Raw genomic sequence first — 23,082 nt, 5'->3', positions numbered from 1 at the left:
ATAAGAATGAAATCTCACAGAGTTGTGTTCTTTTGCTTTAACCTATTCACAGGCATTACTGTAAAATGCAACTGCTCAGAGGCCTGTCCAGGTGAATTTTGCTCACTGCCTTTGGCTATGGACTGGGGATGGGCTTTGCAAAAAATCAGGTGACGCCGATTTTAGGTGAAGCACAACAGGTTCAGGTTGTAGCCACGCAAATGAAAAATAAAAATACATAAAAACATAGTCGAACTACACAGAGACTCTGTGCAACCTCCTCCCGTCCGCCTTGGCACAATAACCCAAATGAAAGCCTTTACGAAGCACCGATGGAAGCAGAGTGCGCTTTATAATGCACAGCCGTGCACACTACTACATTTCCAGCTAATCAGAAGCGCGCAGTTGCAGAAAGGAGAGCGGTTGCCAAGGCAGCCACCAATCTCCCCTCCCCCTTCTCCCTCCGTTCCTCTTTCCCGTTTATTATCGGCAGAGGTCGCATGGCAGAGGGAAGTCCAACTGTACTGGAACCAATGCAAGAATATGCACCTCCATAACAAAGCCTGTATGGAGTCCTGAGAGCAGTGGGAAAATAGAGGCTGCAAATTTATGGGCTGCTGTTCAGCCGTAAAAAAAAGAGATCTAATAAGAGAGGATCTAAGTTGGAGGTTTTCTTGTATTTGTTCTGGAACAACGGGATAGTTTTGCAAACACGTGCGTATCCATGAAATTTGTACTCCGTTTTGAGTGAGTGAGTGTTTCGCATCCTGGTGCGGGGCTGCTGTGAGGAGGACTGCGCATCACCAGAGTTGGTGCCGAAGTTCGGCCGCGAACGGATGTGAGGGAAGAGTGTACCGAGTAAAACTCACCCACTTCTTTTTTTCTTTACCTCCTGCTTTGGCGTTGTGTTTGCTGAGACAATAGTGAGTCAAAGACGCTGAAAGTGATTTCATGCCTTCAGTCTCGCACAACCTGAGATGGACGTGAGATTTTATCCTGCGCCCCCGGCAAATGTGGGTTCATGCTCCCTACCGACTGATCCAAGTTGTCTGAGCCCGTTGGACTATTACCACTCGAACAAGGTAAATAACACGCTGTATAGCCTCGTGCATAAAAATGATTTCATGTCTCACCTGTCTCTTCTATGTGAGCCTTGTCAAACACAGCCTGCAACATTTACGCAATGCAAACGCATGCTTTGGACGCGTTTTATCCAACGGGCGCTCACTTGCTTCAAACACACAAACTACACACTCTTCAGAAAAAAAAAAGAAAAAAAAATGTAAAGTGTCAGCAAGTAAAGTAACCTGAGCTAGGATGGACTGGTTTTAATTTAGTCTGGACCAGGACGCAGAATTAGTATTAATTCTTACTTTAGACTTAAACCTGCAATCATTCTATTTTGCTGTTCAAAGAAAATGTGTAGTCCAACTTTTTTCTCTCTCTCTCTCTCTAACCAACATGGTTATTATGTTATTTCCCCGGTGAGATTGTGCAGTTGTGTTTTGCACAAAGCTGGCATTAAGTGTCCCACCCGATGTGGAATACCAGGGGCTGTATAGAATCCATACTGCCCCACTCTGCTCTCTGCTCCAGCATTATCTTCCCTCTCAATGATTTCTTATAGCTTACATGGTTTTCCGCTGGGAGTTCAGCGATTAAATGGATGTGTGCCAGTAATGTACTGTTAATTACTTTGTAACGAGAAACCACAGAGTCTGGCTGGTACAAGTACCACTCTTTTCTCTCTCTCAGTTTTGACACCCCGCGGCTTTTGGCTTGTGACCTGCTCTGACTGACTCCATTGCAAGTGCGCAGGTGGCATTTAAAACAACATATGAATATTTTACAGTTTGACATTTTCCAAGAAAAAAAATAATAATTATGAGCCCTTGCGAAAAACAAGCAGTCCTTGGTAATCCTGTTATGAAGAACCGAAGGATGGAGCAACACAAGAAGTCTTTAGAAGTATTAAGTTGAAAGCTTGCCATAAGAGATAAAAACACCACAAAGTATGATAAGATCATAGAAAAAGTACTAATGAGTACCACAATCACTGTAAACTGTTTAATTAAAGGACACACAGTTTCTAGGATCTCAGCCATCTGCAATTACTGAATTAGACTTTGTTGTTACTTACCCCGGTTAGAATATCACAAATCAAAAGACTCTGGATGATGACCTGCTTCTGTAGATTCGTATGGTTTCTCTGATAAAGATGGCTTTTAGGTATGACAGTGAGGGGAATGATACAAAACACAGTTGGGGATGTTTGTCTCTCACTGTGTGGGCAATGGAAAATCTCTGTAACTGAACGGAACATTCCAGTAATCAAGTGAAAAGATCATCTCCCAGTCGAGGTATTAAAAGCGGTGCTACAGTAATCTTTGTTCAGGTGGCACAAAGCAAGTTAAAGTGAGAAAGAGAGAAAAAAAAAAACAGGGCACAGTCTATTTCGCAATATCCGTTCGATCACAGATGAAATAAGGTCTATTTAAATATTTATTGATAAGTCAGCTTTACACCTGTGACACACAGATGGGCTCTTAAAACTGTCTCCTCCGCGCAGGCTATCTTTTTTTTTTTTTTTTTTTTAGGTCAAACGAATTAAGATCATCCTGCATGCGGATAATCCTAAGAATATGCTGATATCAAACACTGCATGACTCCTGGAAACAAAGCCAATAGATATTTAACCGATATAAAGTGCTTTCACAAGGGGAGAAAGTGACACCAACTGCTGTCACCGATACAAAAAGTGTGGCGCCCCTCGAAATTACAAGTGTTCATTTGAATTATTGAAATCCCAGAATAAGGCACAGGACTGCTTTGCTGGAAGGAGTGGGGGCTTTTTTTTCCACAAGGGGAGGTATAATTTGCTATCATCACATGTGTAACACTAACTACCTTCACTAGCAATGTAAATGAGGCCAGCGGGGATCATTCGGTGTCCTGTTAACACAACGCAGGAGGTCAAGTTCCTCTCCTCAAACACTTGTCAAACTGGCTGTGGCATTAAAGAGACATCTGATTTGTTATGTGGGAACTGTATCTGATCAGATCTGCCTGCTGCTAATCATCTCTGACAGCCTTGGTTGGCCAATTCCAAATTCTGCCCAGGTCTCTTTCTAACGCAGTGAGGAGGCAAAAAGTTAATCATCACATTAAGGTCAATTGTTTTTATGGGCTTACTTTGCATATTCATGTGGATATTTTGGTTTGTTGCTGAATTTGTTAGCAGATTTGTTGGCTTTCAGTTTAGCCTGAGAATATTCTGTCAGGATAATATTATTGGAAAAACGTCAAAATAATTTGAATAAAAAGAAGCTTTTGGTAAGACGGTTGCAATTTGGCAACCACATTGAGATTTAGCACCATTACTCGTCTCTGGCTGCTGAGTCACACACACGGGCTTAATTGGATAAAGTGAGCATGTGCTTGTGTTTTAGCTTTATAATGTGTTAATTTGTAAACCTGTTTTGTGTGCCACTGACTTACTCTGGATGCCGTGTGCTGCCACAAGCCTAGTTTGAGTTATGCAAGTTTAGCAAGTTTATGTGACTTCCAGGGAACACGTGTGCCGCTGTCATGCTGTTCACACTGCTCATTTGGAGCCGCAGCTTGTTTCATTCATAATAGTTTGTGTGCATGTTAGATTACCAGCGCTTCTGGATGGATTCTTTCTTGCACTTTATTTGATGCGCTGATAATTACTTGGATTACTAGTCACTGCATGAATCATTTCCGTTACTGTGCTGGTGTTGTACATGTTCTATAAAAACATCATGCAAGGAGGAAATGTGAACCTTTTCCAAGATTTGACAGTTCACATTTTGTCATTGACTGTTCTTTAAATAACATGAATCAATCTGCTAGCCAAATCAGTAGCCAATAAAACTCTATTTTACCCAGAAAAAAAGGAAAGAGAACGCCAAGAAAGAGATGCACAAATTGAACAGGGAACGTACTTTAAGTGCAGATTGAGATGATTCAGAAAGATCCATAAATAACTCTGAAGATGTCTACTTCAGTACTTTCAATACTCACTTTATTTCGCTGTGAGTGTACGTGCCTTTTATTTCTGCGGTGCTCTCCCACAGCCGCAAAGAAAAACAGAATAATACCATCATAACAGCTTTGTGCTGTGATGATAATATGAAAATGTGTCATGTTTTAATGCTGTCTACTGCTTTACAGCCTGCATGGTACATATATTACTCATATATGCTGTGTAAATACCGTACTAATTTGCACTTTGTGTTACATCTTGTCTTATACGACGCTTGCAGCTGTAATTGTACCGTCGCCATCCGTTTGTCCGGCACCTTTAGTTTGCTCTGTGAAATGGGAACACAGTGTCTGCTCCTTTATTTGAATACCTTAATCAAACAGTGCTGACTGCTGCTGCTGAGGTGAGCCACTGCCTACAGTACAGCAATAGCATAGAGTGCAGAGAGAGCAGGCCCTGTGTTTATACACCCAGGCCCCACCCAGCTCATATATCCTCCCAACAACTGATATCTGCCTAGATAGGGCATGACTGAAGAGCTGGCTTTGTTAGTTGGTGGTCTCCTCTGCCTCAGATAAGCTGGGGAATGATGCCCTCCATTTGAATACCTTATCTCAATTTTGTTTTTTTATTACATGACTGTCTTGTGTATGTTGTGCAAAGGTTTGATTACTTTGTATTAACAAATTCAGCCAGTTCCCATCAGCTGATCATGGTCAAGTAAAACAAGCTGGCTGACAAATTAACCAGTCTGTAATGCAGGTTGTAGCACGTTCATGGTCATGGTGTTGTCGCTATTAGCTAATGACAAACTCTGTGGTATGTGACAGAGAGGCAGAAAGGGAGAATCAAAGGATGAGTGAGAGTCAAATGGGTTGAAGTAATCAGTGGCCCACTATGGGGACAGTGCGAGTGTGTGAGTGTGTGTGTGTGTGTGTGTGTGTGTGTGTGTGTGTGTGTGTGTGTGCGCCTGTGCATGCTAACTCGGGGCCATTCAAGCGTTTTGCTGACTACGGAATCACAATCACAATTGCTTTCATAGCCCCGTGCAGAGGAAGGGCATGCATACCACAGTAAGGGCCGGTGACACACAGCAAGCAGGGGCAGAGCAAAAACAGCCACTAAATCATATTCTCCCTGCCCCGACACGCGGAGGAGATTTTTAATACGGATTCCGACCATTTGAAATCATTTCAATGAAACTGGAATTGGCTCTGACATTGGCTGTGTCACAGAGCCTGCATATGGCACAGAGATTTTTTTTTTTTTTAATCTAGGTGGCTCTGTGTGAAAAGTCATTTTCCCAACAAACCACAAGATGTCTACATCAGTTTTTTTTGTGTGACTTTTATATTTTTTAAGATGAGTTTTGATAAACAGACATGAATATTGATAAAAGGAAATAAGACAAGTGATGCTTTAACGCCACATACAGGATGATGAATTGTGTTTTCATCATTTAAATGCCCTGTGTCTCTTTGTTTGGCCTTTAAATGCAGTGTTTCTGTTTGATGTCGGTTATGAGAGTGACAGTATGAATGTGTGTGTGGTATAGTGGTGTCTGGGGGGGTGGGGGGAATTGGCTGGCAGTCTTAAGCTACTTGCTGGTTGGTGGGTACCAGTGCATCCCCCTCAGCGTCTGTTACCATAATTAAGACCAGCCGCCCCACTGTAGTGTGCTTACATTAGTCAGCCAGGGCCTTCCCATGGGGCAGTGTGATGGCATTCTCATTCTTACTGCCGAAGAAGAAAGAAAAAGAAACGCTGCCAGCACCTGCTGCAGAGCAGGCCCCGGGGTGTTTAGTTAAATGTTGATTATGTTTGTTAATGGCTGCAAACACTCAAAAGAAGCGACGCATGACAGCGTGTTAAAACTGAAGTGCAAATAATGCAGCACATCAGTCAAATAAGTTATTTATTTGTTTTTTTTATTATTCATTATTACCCATCTATCTAAAGGTTCATCAGCAGTTTGTCATCTTTTGTAATAATTAGACGTGCAGGTTATTTCATTTTCATGTGGTTTAAGCTCTGTTGTATCGACAAGATTTTTGGAGCTTTCACTTGTCCTGTCATGAGATTTTAACATGGGACCCCCAAGTAACTCTAATTTTATTTTGTTTAGCAATGGAAAACAAAAGAACCCCCCCCCCCCCCCCCCCCCCCCCCCGGAGGATGATGGAAAGCTATAATATATACTTCAGATATTGTACATTACAGCTCATATCTTGCATACAGAGCCAGGTTATCTGTGCTGGAGGTAAACAAATGGAAGCAAATAAGAAGGACTGTAAGAGCGTCATGTGGCTCGCTCCATGGGCCATGTATGTTATGTATACAATGCAGGTATGCACAGTATATACTGTATTAATGTATGTACTGTGTATATATACTATATACTGTATGCAAAGAATGTATGTATGAGTGCTTAAACGATTAGTTGATTAACTGATATGTCAATCAAGAACAAATTACTCAACAACTATTTTCATAACCAGTTATAATTATTGAAGTAATTTATCCAACAAAAATGTCAAATATTGACATATTCCAGCTTCTCAAATGTCAGGATTTGCTTCCTTTCTCAGTTTTGTATAATTGTATATTGAATATATTTAGCTGAACTAAATAAGCAATTTGAAGATGTCACTTTGGGCTCTGAGAAACTGTGATGGACATTTTCTTTTTACTATTTTTTGACATTTAATAATTAAACTACCCAATTCAGTGATAAATTAATCAACACAGTAATCACTAATTACCCTATCCCTATGTGCAAGTATGTATGTACCACTATACTCAACAAATGCATGTTTGTTTGTATGATCAGTGTATTTATGTACAGTTTATCTATCTATGTACACATGTACTATATGTATGTACTGTGCTGTATGTACTATATGTATGAACTGAATGTATGTACTGTACGTGTGTACTGTATGTATGTATGTATGCATGGAAGAGGCTGGAAGCTGGACAAACATTCCCAGTTGTCTCAGCTTCCTGAGGTATGTCCTGTGCAAACACCATGGGCCATGGTAAGCTCCTTGCCAGGGATTTAAGGCTCTTTCCCTCCCTTGTTTTCACTGAATATCCTTTACAAATATTATCGGCCTGGTGTCAGTGCCATGTTTGCGCTGCGGCTTGAAAGGACGGAACCCATATGAAAGCTCAATTAATGGTCCAAGTCCAGACTTAGAAACACAACAGTAGATAATACAATGATCTCAAAGCTCCCAGAGTAAAACATGTTTGAATTTAGCCTCGTCTGTGTAGATTCAGCTCATTCTTTTGGGGTTAAAATTGTCAATCAGGATACTTTTTTTTAGGTTGCCATTCACCAGCAGATATTTGACTTCTAATCTGAGCTCTGGTGTCTTTCATTAATTCACTGACATGCATTGATTTGAACTGCGAGAGGTTTCCACTTGGGGAGGACAGGGTTGATAAATCCATATGATCCCGAATTTGCTCTCTTTCCTCTTTCTCCTGCTGTGACTGTCTCGCCGTGTCCCTTGTCTGTCAGGAGCATGTGTTTATTATGTGTGACATATTTAGCAGGCAGATATAATTGCCTGTGCAAGGCCGTAATCGCCTGCGTCCAATTCAGTCAGCAGAGACTGCAGGAGCCCACAGAGCCACTGAGGTAATCAAACTGTGTTTCATTCTTCCTTTTCGAGAGCTAATGATGAGCTCCGTGATCGCTTACAATGGGCAGAGAGAGTGTGAAAGAGTGCGAGAAAGTGTGACAGGAAAGGTATAGTACATGGAGGTTGTAATATCATGGTTTTAGTTCTTGCAATGCTATTATTTTTGGTTTAAGATATGGGAAGAGCCAAAACAGAGAGAAGAGGAAAAGTTGCAGTAGAGTTATGGAAAGAGAAAAGAACAGAGATAGAGGTTGTAAAAAAAAGAGGTAGAGAGGTTAGAGGAGACTTGTGGGTTGAAGAAAAGGGAGGGAAAGCGAGAGAAAGAGGCCCTCTCTTTGTGTTGTCGACCTATTTAGTCTCAAGCTGGCCATGAGCCATGCTGATGAGTGATGTCGCTAAGAAAAACAAACAGAGGAAAGAAAAGTAGGATTTTGGAAATTATGACATGGTCAATGGTGTTACGCTCGAGGACTCTTGTCTCTCTCTTAACTAGACTTCATCAACTTCATAGCAGCTTGGTAGGGTTGTTAACACACAGGAAAGGGAAACTTGAGCAGATCTTTTTATAGATTTGTTAATAACACAGTAGACAGTAGTGAAAAACCCTAGCCTAAAGCAGCACTTACTGGCACAACCCACGAGAACCAAGAAAGTATATGTGTATGCATGCTTGTGTGTTGCTGGGACGTTAATGTGTATCCGCTGCTCTGTGCCGGCCCCTGCATGTGCGCAAAAGTGTGTGAATGAGTGTGTGTGTATATATGCACCCCGAGTATACTGTTTGTGAAAATGTGCTGGAAAGTTTAAAGCTGAAGAGGGCTTGCTTCTGTTCGCAAAATCAACCAAATTTGCATTCAAAAAAAATCAAGAGAAATAGAGTCATCGTCACATCAGGGAGTCTAAAAACAGCGTCTAGTTGTCGTCTCAATTTAGAAGAGTTGAAGTTAGAATCCGAGACTCGCAGAAGAGTCCTGAAAGTGTTTTTTTAAGTCAGAGAAGTGACTCAAAGAGTCATGTCACCCAAATCACAAAAAAACTCTGTTTTCACTTACATAGTGATTTCTAGCCTTTCTGTTTTAGTGTTTATGTTGTTTGCCCTGGATTTTAAGCATTTCTGCTACAACGAGGTCTGTAGATTATTTGGCCTAATTCTTCTGGAAAGAGATGTAATTTCTAAATGCTGTGCACAACACAAACTCAATTTCATTCATCTCCATAAAATGTAATGGGGTGCATGTAGAAATCTAGGAGACTGTGACCTGGGCAAATAAATCCAAAACGATCTGCATGTGTAAGAGAGACACTATGTTCTTTTGTAATTTGGGTTAATCGACCCTTTAATCTTAATTCAGTTGAGTGCCTTGTTGGGCTTGTGTAGTTTTGTGTACCTGTTGCTGCAGTTAAACAGCAACAGGTACATTTAGGCCGGTTACTTAGCAAAGGCATTGGGAATGTCATAAGTAGAAACAAATGTTTGTGGCAGCAGGGCAGGGAAAGGGAGTGAAACTGAGAGATGGTCATGTTTTATTAAGCCTGATAATGCAGCCTAATCTGTGGCTCGGGTTACACAGTGCTTTGTGGGTAATTAGAGATCATGTCGTATGCCTGGCCTGCTGAAAAATTGCACTCCGCCCTAATCCCCTTCTATCCGCCTTCCACCCACCACCTCCCTTCTTCTCCCTTCATTCTCTCCCTCACTCACAACACCCCACCCCACCAAATGCTTCCAAATGAGCTGGCTTCCTGTCAGGGAAACACACAAATAAACAAACATGGCAGCCATATTTCAGGTAGCTAGTTATCAGAAAGTTTATACCTTGCTCTAAGATACTTGGAAATGTGCTTATGTGCTTAGAATTCAATAAGAGGAAGTCAACAGCGGAGCACTTTGTGGTTTGCTTTGTGGAACTTGTTAGATGAATGACTAATGCCTCCTGGCAAGTGCCCCAGGTTTACTATTACCAAAACAATGGCACTTGATACAGAGCACCGTAGCCTTGGTTTTCACACAGACAGGAGCTCAGGCTGCTGTTTTCTTTTGAACCCTAAATGCTGACTGCCCATTCATGCAACATCCCCCGAACACAGAGACACACACAAAGGAAATTCTCAACTGACACAGTGACTTGTTGGAAAACAACTGCTTCTTTCATCGCTCATTGTCCTCAATTTTTCCATTGTTAAAAACCTTCCCTTTCTCGGTATCTAGATTCGCCTATCACCACGTGTAAAACAGTAACCGTGTTTACACACACACAGTTATATAATTACTGGCCTTACTCGAATTATGACAGCAACTCCATTAAACTGTCTACATACTGGGGAGAAATAATGATGCAATTTGTTACAGTTTTGGAGAAAAAGCATCAGCTGCCTCCCACCGCAGTCTAAAAAAGCCGTACAGGTGCAAAGACTGGTGGAGGAGCAGGTTTAAACAGTAACTCACCAGGTTAAATGATTGCAGTGTTTCCCCTAGAATTTTTGTCACGTCTGGTGGTTTGAGCCAAAAATCCCCTTTACATAAAAGAAGACATGAAAGCAATCTTAAAACCCACTGTATAGAAACAACATTTATCTCCACAGTATCTTAAAGACAACTCATAAAACCTCATCCTACAGTATGCACAGTATGAATCATCGAAGAAAGTGTATTAGTAAACTGAATCTTATCACAATGAGTACGTGCAATACCAGCACTGTCATATAGACATGAGCCACAAATAATAAGCAGTACTTCTCAAATGTGTTAAATGTTATCCATACTCACAGTTTAACAGTGTGGCATTGAACTGAACTCATTAACCTCCTCAACCTCTTCAGAGCCACCAGAGGAGGTCTTATGAATTATCATTTACTCAGATACAGAGGAGATGAAGGCATAGTGTTTCATAAGGGTTCGTGTTCATGCTGCTGCCATGTAGGGAACATGCTTTCAAGCAGCTCATATACCATAAGGCGCAGACTACTTTTGCATAAAAATGTATCAAAATGCAAAACTGAGCAGTGTTAGAGTCGCATGGTAATTACTGCCAGAGCTAGAAGGCTTGTTTCTGCAGGTTTGATTGGTTGCAATAGTTGTCAATCGGGGGTGTCAGTCACATACACAACATGCTCATTTTTAATTTGTCAGCAAGTTCAACAAGGGTTTAAACTGAGCTTAAAGGGTAAACAGTGACTTTTGGGGGGGAGTGTTGCTTTAATATTAGCATCCAGATACACAAACACTCCTGTACTCCTGCTAATATTGCAATAATCCACGTATCATCTGGGTAGAATTCTCATCATTACACAAAGCTCAGAGCTTTTGTTTGCATGCTACCATGTCAGTGTTTTAAATATAATGTATTGTTGGACTTAAATAGGGAGTTTGATGCTTAAAATGCAGGTTTAAGTTGCCAGTTTCACAGTAACAGGACTGCACAGTCAATGAAACTGCGTGCAAACTGTATCCACAAAAACAATATATCTTTTCTGGGCCAATTGGATGGAAATGATAACAAAAATACAATCCCAAGTTGCCCAATTAGAACTGCATGAGTTTTAGACTGCAGGACCACACACAGACACACATGCAGGGTTATATATACTCATTCACTTTTACACCTCACAATCCCCACCATCCATCCATACACACACACACACACACACACACACACACACACACACACACACACACACACATCCCCTATAGCTTCAAGGCATTTCATTTCCTCTCCTCCTATGACAACATCACAATATAATGGGACACGGTGTCACGTGACAAGAGCAAGTACATGGAGCAATCAAATCGCTCTTTCTGTCTCCCTCCCTAGTTTGAAGGGCAGAACGGTCAGTCGTTACATAAACTAGAGTTGGATCAATTACAGAAAAATGTGCTTTGTGTCCTTGTCATAAGCGGAGTGATGAAGCAGATAAAAAATAAGTTATCTGTGTTCCGTCAAGATTTTGATAAAATGCCTTGCTCTCTGTGCTCACTATGGAAACGTACTAAGGCTAAGATACTTCCTTTGGGTTGAGCTGCTGAAGTGAAGTGGCACTATTTAAGATTTTATGTATTGTTAGCCTAAATGACTAAGTGTGGCTGCAAAGAGCGCCCTGTCCTGACCAGTTGAGATGCCGAAGATTTGGCATATTTGCACAAATAAAATTCTTATCAGTTGCACACCCTTCCATCTGGAGGAAGTGACAAACTAAGACTTGAGAGTCAAGTACCAAACAATCTCGTAAACAAGCGCTCTGTCCAGAAAATATTTGACCTTTAGCCTCTCCCATCCCGTTTGGAATCCTTTGGTAGAAATGATCACAAACCACGAGGGTTGTTAAACACTAACACACTGTGTGTACAGTTTATACTTAAGTTTGCAGGTTTCTATTATCCCATATACACCCCCACATCAACACTTTATTCAATCACTTCTGTCTTTGTGATGACTTACTTAGACTGTTTATCTTTTCTGGTTTACAGTGTTATTTCCAGCGGTTAATTCTTCATCTGTTGAGCCATGTCGTGGCTGACCCTTGCTCCAGGTATTCACTGTGTGCTCCAGCGTAGCGCCGTGGCACAGTTTTCAGATGAGTCTGTAATTAAGTCATCTCGGAGCCTTGAGAGCGCCACTATAGCGCACTGAGCTGAGACCAATCTGCCACTAATTGTCCCGAGTTTTAATTTCTAATGGAATTAGGGCCAGAGGGAATGCCGCTTAATGAGATGCAGTTAGTGTGTGTGTATGCGCGCCTGCTCTTTTATCTGTTTACTGTAAGTGCTTTTGCCCCGGTGAATAGAGAAATAAGTGTGAGTAAAGCAAGATGTTCTGTTTTGATTTTGTTACCTTGTTTCAGTTTATTCTACAAAGCACTCAGGATGTCTCTGTCTGTCCAAACTGTAAATTTATACATATGGATGGTAAATGCACCTCAAAATAAGTCACATAATTGATTGTACATTGACTGTAGAGTGTCAGAATAAGCCTTTTAGTGATACCTATTCCCTTTTACACAAACTGAGGAGTGCCCTCTCTTAATAACTGTGTGACAGTGGAGATCCTTCCAAAAGTGAGAAGTGCTTTTGCCCTTGGCATTCAAGTTATTGCTCAAAAAGCGTGGTTGTAGACTGGAACTGGAAAGGTTGTTTACATAGCCTTGGGAGTGTTTGTGTCATGATTTAGATTCCAGGCATTTCAACATCCAAATAAGTCAGTTTAGACTTCTGAGGACAAGTAAACCTGAAGAAGAAATGAGCCAGCTGTGTTTAAAATCTGTTAGTTTTATCTCTTAAGCTCGACAAATTTTGTTTTCAATTATTACAGGCGAAGAGAGGTGAGAGTCAACATTCACGTTACATGGTTTGGTATATTGACAATTGTGTTGTTTATATTTTATTTACAGTGCCATAAACAATGCCGTTTTTGCATTTATTACATTTGAGGATTTTTAGGATTGAACTCCTTTAGGTCTGTGATTTTAATGACAGCACACACACACACACACACACACACACACACACACAGAGCAGTCTGTCCTATGAGGTGTTCCACAAGCACCAATTTGGCACCAAGAAGATAAAAAACTACACAAGCACCCCTGAAGACAAATGACTGCATGAATCTTTCAAACACTTTGGTAACTGTAATTTTTCTACCTTATCGCTTTTGAGCGGAGTTTGCTTTTGCAACTGACTCAAGGCCCCTTCCTCTTATTGTTTCAATATGTCAGAGCATTGTTTGAATGAGGTCACCCATTACCGATCTGGCCTGAGGCCAGCTTGACTTCAGCTGATTTAATTGAATCTACGACATGAGTCAAACTCAAACAAGCAGAGACTGCTTTGCCATGACAGCCTCATTACTCCACATTAAGAACTCATTTCACAATGCATTGTGACTTTGGGCTTGACAAATGGTGAAAAGGGATGAAATCAAATAAGTGACTACATTTTGGAAGACTACTCTTGAAATGCGCTAGATGAAAATACTCCAATACTGTACATATATTATAGGAAAGCAAAAAATAGTCTTTCTGCTATTTTGTATAAGTTAATGTGAATGCCTTCTGGGTTAAAGTGTTCCCGTGTTTGCCGTCTGCAGTAATGGAATGACATTCAATGCCATTTTCCCTCTTAAATGGAATTTTTGTCAAAGCGTTATGAATTCAACCTGCCTTGTCACTCAAGCCACAGACACTGCTGAGAGAGGAGAAAATATGCGAATGAAACCTTTCACTACAGATTTTAGCTGTGAGCGGACCAAATAATGACGCCTTTATCACATCTACGGCACAACAAACAAAGAGGGCTTTCTTGTGACATACCACAAGATGTGATATCAGGCGGTATAATGACATACATTATATATATAACATTCATAGCATCTCTGTAGTGTCCTAATAGCATTTCAGCATTTCATCAGCTCGAACCTCGACTAAATTTCTCAATTAAGCATGCATTCTTTGAGAGTCATTGGCAGCTCGGCCAGAGCTTGCGGGGAAAAAAAAAAAAACGTATGGCAGGCTCAACGTGCCAGGGCCTCCCTCCACAATAGGGAAGGAAATGTTGAGACTGCGAGGGCTGTGGAGTGGAGATATGGCAGTGTTTGCTTAGGGCTAGGTATCAGGCACAAAAACAAACATGGCCGCCCTTAATGAGCCTGTTTGCCTGCCAAAGGTAAAGACAGCTGTTGTCTCTTGCCACAATGGAACAGGCCTCAGTACCACAGAGCACAGACGAGCACTCTGCATCCCCATAGTAACGCTCACCTTGTGTGTACTCAAGAGGGAACTTATTAAGTCGCCTTTACAGATAAATAGTGAGTAAAATGTAAATTGTGGCGCCATACGGCACTTTCATAAGGTTTGACTGTGAAATGAAAAGGTTTATTAACTCTTGTCTTTAGAGCGCTAAAAGTGAAATTGCTTGTGGGAGTGTGAAACGGCTGTGCACTGAGCGTAGACATCTGACTTACTCATAACATTAGCGAGTGAGAGTTGAGAGACTGGGGCTACATAACACATGTTATTGCACTGTTTGAGAGGCCATACTTACTTTGCTTTTTAGCATCTGTCATTCGGGACTGGAGAAAATCTCTCTAAAGTCTCTTCTGGTAAAAAAAGTGGCTCCTCAAAAGGACACTAATGCACAGGGATATAGGCAAAGTGGGGGGTAGTGAAACCTCGAAAAGCACTTTTCTCCCATGTGAGAAAATTAATACATTCTAGCCTGTCCGACTGAATCAGCACTGACAGCTTGCTGCACTCTACGGCTAATTTTAGAGTTTAAAATATGAGTGAGATGACTGCACAGGCATTTTGTTGAGAGAGCAGCCAGTAAGAAACTGCGAACATTAAAGGTCCAACCGTCAATTGCATCAGCCTCTGTTGAAACAAAGCCCCCCTGCCCCCGCACTTTCCTGGCATTGTGTACAGTGCATTTTGAGCTATTGAATGGGTGACATTTTTTCATTATTACGCTAGCTTCTGATAAATGGACTGACAATGTCATAGATAAATATAAGTTTCGTATTGTATGGATGAGTATGCTGTTCAGGGACATAAAGTTAGATATATGTAATCATACATATGAAATTAACTGGCAATAACAACACAAAAAATTAATATAGAAAAAAATCATTATTGAGAGGACAAAGTACACTTCTAAAATCAAAGTAAACAACTGTTAAAAATAATGGAAAATGAGGATGTAGCTATTATTTGTGTGTAATAAATGAGATACTTATATGGAGTTAGTTATATGCATGTATGAAGACATTTACCTTTGATTTTTAGTGTTAAAAACATTGGGCATAGAAAGATTTCTTGTACTTGAGTGAGACTGTTTTTACTACTGAAAATAGAGTTAACTTTGATAATGTAACACTGAAAGACTGCTCTTGAACTAGGTGTTAATCTTTTCACAAAACTAATGCAAGTCTTTGATCATGTTTGAAAAAAAACCGATGTGAATCTAATTTATACAGAAATAAATCTATAAAAGCTAGTTATCTTTTTTCCCAGTATTCACTGCACATTTTTATACTCTCTTGTGAGAAAACATTAACATTACAATGAGATTGTGGTTGCCAGATAACTGTCATCATAGTGCTGTAAAGGCTCAAAGTACATTTCCTGTTTGGCTATTTCAAAGAATGACTTAACCACTGCAGTATTGTCACTACAGTGAAAATGTCCCCAACCACATGTTTGACACCACAGGTCCTGTATGGTGTATTAGTAATGTGACTTGTTGGTAGTCTGTCCTCCATCTTTGCATTAACTCCACACAATGCATGTGACTGCTCGTCTTCTGTAATGCAGCTGAGGCAGCAGTCTGGGGGTACAAATGGTGTTTGCTGCTCTGTAAGGCAGCATTAGGATGTCGAAAATGTTTTTACGCTCTTTGGCAAGGTGTCACCCAACATGAGAATAGTATTAATTATGTCATGACAGATGAGATACAGTTCAAGGGTGCAAAATAGGGTTTTATTTATACAAACCTTTCTCAGAGGCAGAGATGATGCTTTGTTAATTTGAATCTCATTGGGTGGAGCTAAGGAACCACTTAGACCCAGCTAGAGGTAAGAGATAGATAATTTTATGAATACATTTAAGAAAATGCAATCCAGCTATATGAAATTATCAAGGTTAGTTAATTAGTTTAGCTGACCGTCCAAGCTAAAACCAGTTGCTTTGTTTACCTGCTGCTACAGGTAACAATATAAGAAAGTAAACCAACCTGCTCTTCTTCAACAACCACAAATGCAATTGTGATTAATGAACAAAGAAAACTGTATTTTGCCTTCCAGTTCTGGTAGTCAGATAACCTTTTAAAAAGTTGTTTTTTATTCACTCATTGCAGTTTGTCTCAGTGGGAAGATTTGACTGCATCAAAGCTGCTGCCTCAATGTTGAAAATCTAAAACAAATCACATTTTTATGATACACACAACATAAATGTGTCTTTTTATTTGTCCAGATCTTGCTACTTTGCAACATTATCATGACTGCTATTCTCACTTACGTTATCATCATATTTTTGTCAGCAACATTTGTCTTACTGCGTGCCTCCCTAGCTGTAATCTGTTAGCACTTCCCTTATTTGTTTGCAGCAGTGTCTTTCAATTAAACAACAGGGCCAGTTTCTTCAGAGATTTGGTTTTTCGAGTGACTCCCCAGAGAGGGAGGAGAGGAAATGGCTGAACACATCAGACGCATTCGCCTTCTCTGCTTAGTTACCTTGCAGGGGGAAGATGGTGATACCCATTTCCTCCGTCTAATGTGTTTGCTTTACACCCTATGCCAAGTGTCAACATGCAGCTTCTTGACAGTCATTTTTCATTTGAAGCAAGAGGCCAGGTTGAATAAACTGGGACATTGGGCTGTTTTTGCATTTTCCCTTCTTTTATTAGCCAGTTGTTGTTTTTCAAGGTGGCAAACTTCTAACATGTTTAAGGTGAAAAGTGCACCAGTCAGAGATTATTACTTAATAGCCTTTGCTGGCTGTTGATTGAGAATAAAAAGCCAATTATCATAATAGGATATGGGACATAATGACAGAATTAAATGAGTGTGACAGACACACACAATAGGCCTGCTCTGTCATCGCCTTAGCCCAGCTTGCTTATTAGAATTAATCTGGCCTGATTAAAAATGCAAATGTCTCAAAGTCATTGATGGAGTTTACATGTTTTTATAACATTTAACTGATTTAATTACATGGAAAATGAAATGGTGGGATGTGCGATTGAATTTTTTTTCGTCATCACCCTCCTGCCGTTGCCACAGAGAAATGAATATTCTCTCATGCCAGGAAGAGAAGGTAATGAGATTAGTGCTCTCTCTCTCTCTCTCTCTCTCTGTTTCTCTCTCCATCTCTGCTTTTCAGAAGCTGATGGTTTGGTTCATCGAACCAAGAAGAGCTGTTTTATTGTTATCACTGAAAACATTTTATCTTGCTCTTAGTAGCACCTACTGTATTGTGTGGGCAAAATGTAAAGAGTTTCCTCCTACAGTGTATCATTTTAAAAGACCCAAAAAAATGATTTACAGCTTAAAAAAACATATTCTGATTCTTCCCAGTGTTATTTTACACAACTCAAACTGCAGTTTTGAATTAAGATCAAAGGTTTTAACAGACATGCTTTCACATTTTCAGTTTTATCTCCAGGAAGGTTCTTCTGCTGAAATTTAACACAGTATATGAGAGAGAAAAGTCACATTTGGATTTCATTTGTTATAACAAAACCATTGTGCAAAAATGTCCATGTGTCCCTTATATCAGTCATCTCTTCTTAAACAGTCATACAGCATATTGCACACAGTGACCTGTTTGAGTGGGGCCAGCCAGTTCCTGTTTTCTGCATTCATGCCACTAAAGGTTTCACAGTATACTCAGACTGTGTGCACCTTGTACTGTGAACTTATTAGAAGTGCAGATTGATAGTTTTACTAGAAACATGCTTGGTGTTTTTGCACCTTTCAGCCGTGGTTGTAAAAAAAAAAACAACCTGCGAGCATGCGGTGGACATCCTCTCAGGGAGGAAATTGATTTTGCTGGCTTTGTTTGTTCTAAACCGACAGGCGACATGCATTATTTGTTTTGTTTTTTTTCTTTCCTTTCAGACCAATCGTTTTATTGGTGTATTAACATGTTTTATGGCCATTATGGCTTTATAGCTGTTTCAAAAGAGTTTTATTTGAGATAGTATATTTTTTCCAATCATAAAATGTCTACAATGTGAAAGAGGAAGCATTTGGTACTGACAGAACATTTTAAAATTTGATGCATGTGAATGGGCCAGATGTTCTGTTTTGATCTTGATGTGTTGTGTCTCTGCCTCTGTTGCACCGTTTCCCACCCACCTCGCCGTTCGTCATCATCGGCAGTAGGCTACAGTTATTCAACGTGTAACATGGAGATGTCAATGTCAAGCTACAAAGTGGTTTGATCACAAACCAGAGATTCTCAACACACTGTGAAAAAAGGCTTTTTTATTTAAAGACCATTTATTTTACAGCGGGAAAAAGACATACAGACCTAAAACTTTGTGTTGACAGGACAGGATCAATTCCAACTCCGCGTCTGTACATCAGCTCAATGTGTTGAAATGGAAAGAATGCTATTGATCTGTGTGCATTAGTGCTCTACAGTAACATAAGCAATGAGCGGCAGAACAAAAGAGGCACTGTGCGTCACGCTGGAGGAGAGCTGCCATAGAGAGAGGACAGTTAACTTCATGCAGTCCATTGGCATTTCATTGTTTATCGTTTTAAGTCTTAACGTATATTTGTCTTTCATAAAAGAATTTTACCCGCTCAAACGCATCTGGAACTGATTTTGGTCAGTTAAAAATATATAGGCCTAATATACTGTTTTGCCCCGCAGAAAGAAAGGTTATTAAAGTGTATTATAGGAAAGTGCTGCAAAAAATATAATACTGCTTGACACTAAAAAGCTAAGAAAGCCACTAAAGCCTGCTGTAATAGAGGTCAGGCAACGCAGTTACATCCTAGAAATCAAGTTGCTCATTTATATTTTCACGAGCTGGCCTCACTCACAACTAGATCGTCTTATTAGGCTGGAAAGCATACATCCTGCGCTGATATTTCTCCTCTTCCAACTCATATTTTCCCTCAAGGGAGAAAACACAATTACTTCATTGTACCACACAGTACAGTATATCACGTTCTGCACATTTCAGCCAGAGAAAAGAGGCAGTGTTATGTTGGGGCATATGGCATCATGATAAATATGCTTTAGAGGAAGAGAGGAGGGGTTGGAGGGTGGGGGGGTCACTGTCAGGGCACAAATTGAATGAACTTTAGCGCAGTGATTGGATTAGTGTATTGTAAACAAAGGGTTATTTCGGTAAATATCCTAATCCTAGCGGCCTTGGATTAAAGGCAAACAAACAGAAGAAAATGAACCAAGAAATGTCTCCAGTGCTTTGTCCGAGTATTTCCACCTTATCTAATGTATCTAACATACCATATGAAGGAAATTATGTTTTAAATCTTGATGTGAAAGATGCAAAAGGAAAAAAAAAAAGATGTCAAGGCCCCACTACCTTGGATATGAAGACAAAGATCTGTGACCACATCTGAGAGAGACAGTTAGACAGACAACGTGAGGGCCTTTTCAGTAACTGCACTGTTCAACTGTACCTATATGATGATGACAGGAAATGAGGTGATGACAAGGAAAACCCTGAGATGCCACACGGAGGGGTAAAAATAGGCCATTTGGCACGAGAGAGCAAGAGAGGGGGCGGAGGAGAATCAGAAAGAGGGGAAAACTGGTGCAGAGTGTCTTCTTTTAGGGACTTTCTTCTGCAGACCTGAGATAAGAAACTTTTTAAACACTTTTTAAAGCAAGTTGTTAGATCAATTTCATTTTCACTTGTTCGTTCGTTTCGAGAGAAAGAGAAAGAGAAGGAGGAGGGGTCAGAGAGGAGTGGCAGACAATAAAAGTCCCCCCCAGTTAAACAACAAAAGAACAATGAATACGCCTCTCTTTTGAGTTTACAGTCTGCACCTCCTACACCTTGACAGTCAGAAAACTTAACCCATTACCACCTTAAATGTGTTACAAGTCCCACTTCTTACTGTAACAGTGTCAATTAGATGCACTCTAATTGTGACCCTGGAAAAACCCATGTTGGTTGTTGGGAAAAAGAGTCAACATAAGTTGTCTGACCCAGGTCCATCACACGTTGCTCTGCGCTGATTAAGATCAGGGTGCAATAGCAGACAGAGACTTTCAGACTTTCTGCTGCGGTTAGTAAACGTGACTTGCGATGCTTCTTGAACCCAAAGATGCTTCAACGTGACTGTAAAGTGCAAGTTACCACATTTAATATTCATGAGGTCACCAAACTGCAACGCCAGATATGTTGAATTTGTAAAAGCAACGTTGCAACGACGACTGTTAATGGCAGTGAAATGCAAAAAACTTGTTAAGTACATATAACAGTGGCTTAAGGACTGTTAAAGTCACAAACTATATCTGATGGGTCAAAAGATAATGATTGGTATAGGAACGAAGAAAAACATCATTCAACTGCAAACATTTAGTTTAATTTTCAAACTTTTCTCAAATCTTTGTATTTTCCCCAAATTACTTCATATTTTAAACTTTTCTGGCCGATAAAAATTATGAAACAATCTCACATCTCTTGGATTTTGCAGCCAAAAACTGCAACCAAAAAGTTTGGGAACAACTGATATGCATGACTTTCTATACAGAATTACAGTTGCTGTCCCTGGTTTGGTGCAAAGAGAGACATCTCAATATGTCTGGTTCAAATATTCAAATAACCCACAGTCACTATCTCGTATCATACTCAACGTTTATGTCTGAATGATGTTTTGGTGCCAGTTAAGCCAGCCATCTCCAACCAGAACACTGTGTCTCAGCTAATGGTCAAGCTGGAAAACCAGTCAGAGTCTGCTCCTGGCCCTTGAGGAATGAAAAACGACGTGTCCTCAGGCCCCTGCCCATCCTCTACATATCTGCTCATTCATCTGGGCTGCTCATTAAAGGGTAATTACCTGTAATTAGTGAATCATGTCGCTTTAATGAAGACGTTGAAAGCTGTTGGAGCCAGAAAGGCTGGCCTTAATTCTGAGTGATGTTCAAGATTAGCGGCAGACAGGAATTAAATAAAGGAGGACAGATTAATAAAATATTAGCATTTCTCGCCAGTGCCGTAGGTGGCTTGTATCATGTTTATATTTCACATTAATTTTCAATTCCAGCGGCGTCAACACCTGGCTCTGGAGGGCAAGTATGTGTTACTGTATCAGAGCAGGCTAATAGGCACGATGATGATGATGTGTATGTCTAAGTATGTCTGTGTGTGTGTGGTGCTTGTTAGAATGAGTGTAATGCTTGCTCTAATGTGTGCTGTGCTGACTCTGTGTGTGTATATGTGTATGTATCAGGTATTCCTCATTTTGTGGGGACATAAATCTGTTTACACAGTCATGTTGTGGGGACTCACCTCCCTTATGTGGACAAAAAGCAAGTCCCCTTAACGTAAATCTTTAATTTTAGGGTGAAGACTTGGTTTAAAGTTAAGGTTAGTTTAGGGTTATGTTACGGTTAGGGTTAGACAAGTAGTGGTTATGGTTAAGGTTAGGATAAGTCTCCAGGAAATGAATGTAAGTCAATGTAATGTCCTCTGAAGTGATGGAAACATGACTGGGTGTGTGTGTGTGTGTGTAAGTGTGTGTGTGTGTTCCCTGGCGGCGTGGTGAGTGTTTAATCTGGCCCGGTGGCGTGCCGTTGGCCCGGCTAATCACAGTGTGTCTGTAGGAGTGCGCTGAGCCAGGGGAGCACGCCGTCGCTAACAGCGCCTGACAGACTCATTAGAGAGACCTGGCACTGAGCTAGCAAGGCACACACACATATACACACACAGTCAAAGGTACACACTCAAACACTTTGAAACACACACAGTGGGAAAGGCACTCAGGCTCAACTGCACAGACATTTGGATAAATCCAAACACTTACACGCTTATTTTTGACGTTCTTGCACATGCACACACACTCATTCATATAATCATCCATAGACGAGTGTGTGCTGTCTCTCTCTCTCTCTCTCTCTCTCTCTCTCTCTCTCTCTCCCTCCCTCTCTCTCTCTCTCTCTCTCTCTTTCACACACACATATAAAAACACACATACACGCTCAGTGCTCCACGTGTGAGAACAAGGCAGGCGGTGACCCCTCACAGTCGCAGCCCAAACACAGACAAGAGCCGAGAGAGCATCTGGGAAAAGAGGAGAGGGGGGGGGAGTGGAGGGTGGGAAAAAACGAGAGGTGGCGCTGAGGAGGAGTGGAGTGGAGAGAAGGGAAGCAGCAACTCTTTCTCCCATTTAAATGGTGCGTTAAGACAGGCAAATGACTATCAGCAGTCCGGAGATCACATGGACGCTGTCCAAACCTTAAGAATGTGAAAAATAGTACGTCAGTGCAGTGAATATAGACCTGTGTTACAGGTACTGTAAATTTGAGATGGTTTAGAAGTCTTTCTTTGGGCAAAACATCCTTTGTCTTCCTTCAAAGTGTGAAAATTAAAGTCAAACTATTCATTTTTACAGGATTAGGTAAAATGACATTTAGTTCGACAAATTACTTTGACAAATTGCTTAAGACTTGCTTCCCTTGCACTCGCAGCGAGGTTAATTGCAGCTCAGCTGCAGCAGAGCCAAGTGGAAACATTAGGTTCGGCTGAATAACAGGTGAATGCAAAGCAGGTCAATACGTAGTCAAGTGTGGGCCTGCCAGCTGTTCACTCCCTCTGCCACAGCACAATGGTGACACACACGTTCACGCCATGCACACAGCAAATAACAGGGACAGAATTAAACATGTAAACAAACCAAGCAGCAATCTATTTGTTTTTCTATGTATTATTCTCACTTTAATTTAACTCTGTGAAGCTTTACTGGCATG

The 23,082-nt window shown here is 40.7% G+C and overlaps 1 protein-coding gene across 3 annotated transcripts in view; it reads left to right on the top strand.

The window, feature by feature from the left end:
* Positions 1-418: 418 nt before the first annotated feature.
* LOC137184328 (TOX high mobility group box family member 2-like) overlaps positions 419-23,082 on the top strand; it is an 81,807-nt gene continuing 59,143 nt past the window's right edge. Inside the window, exon 1 of one of the 3 annotated variants that reach the window (XM_067591886.1) lies at positions 419-1,061. In XM_067591886.1, coding sequence (XP_067447987.1) covers positions 957-1,061 — 105 coding nt within the window. In that variant the 5' untranslated portion in view covers positions 419-956. The remainder of the gene's footprint in view (positions 1,062-23,082) is intronic. The other 2 variants (XM_067591885.1, XM_067591888.1) reach the window with 2 other exon arrangements.

Source organism: Thunnus thynnus, chromosome 6 (assembly GCF_963924715.1).
Source record: "Thunnus thynnus chromosome 6, fThuThy2.1, whole genome shotgun sequence".
NCBI classification, from domain to species: domain Eukaryota; kingdom Metazoa; phylum Chordata; class Actinopteri; order Scombriformes; family Scombridae; genus Thunnus; species Thunnus thynnus.
This window is presented reverse-complemented; position numbering and strand designations above follow the sequence as displayed.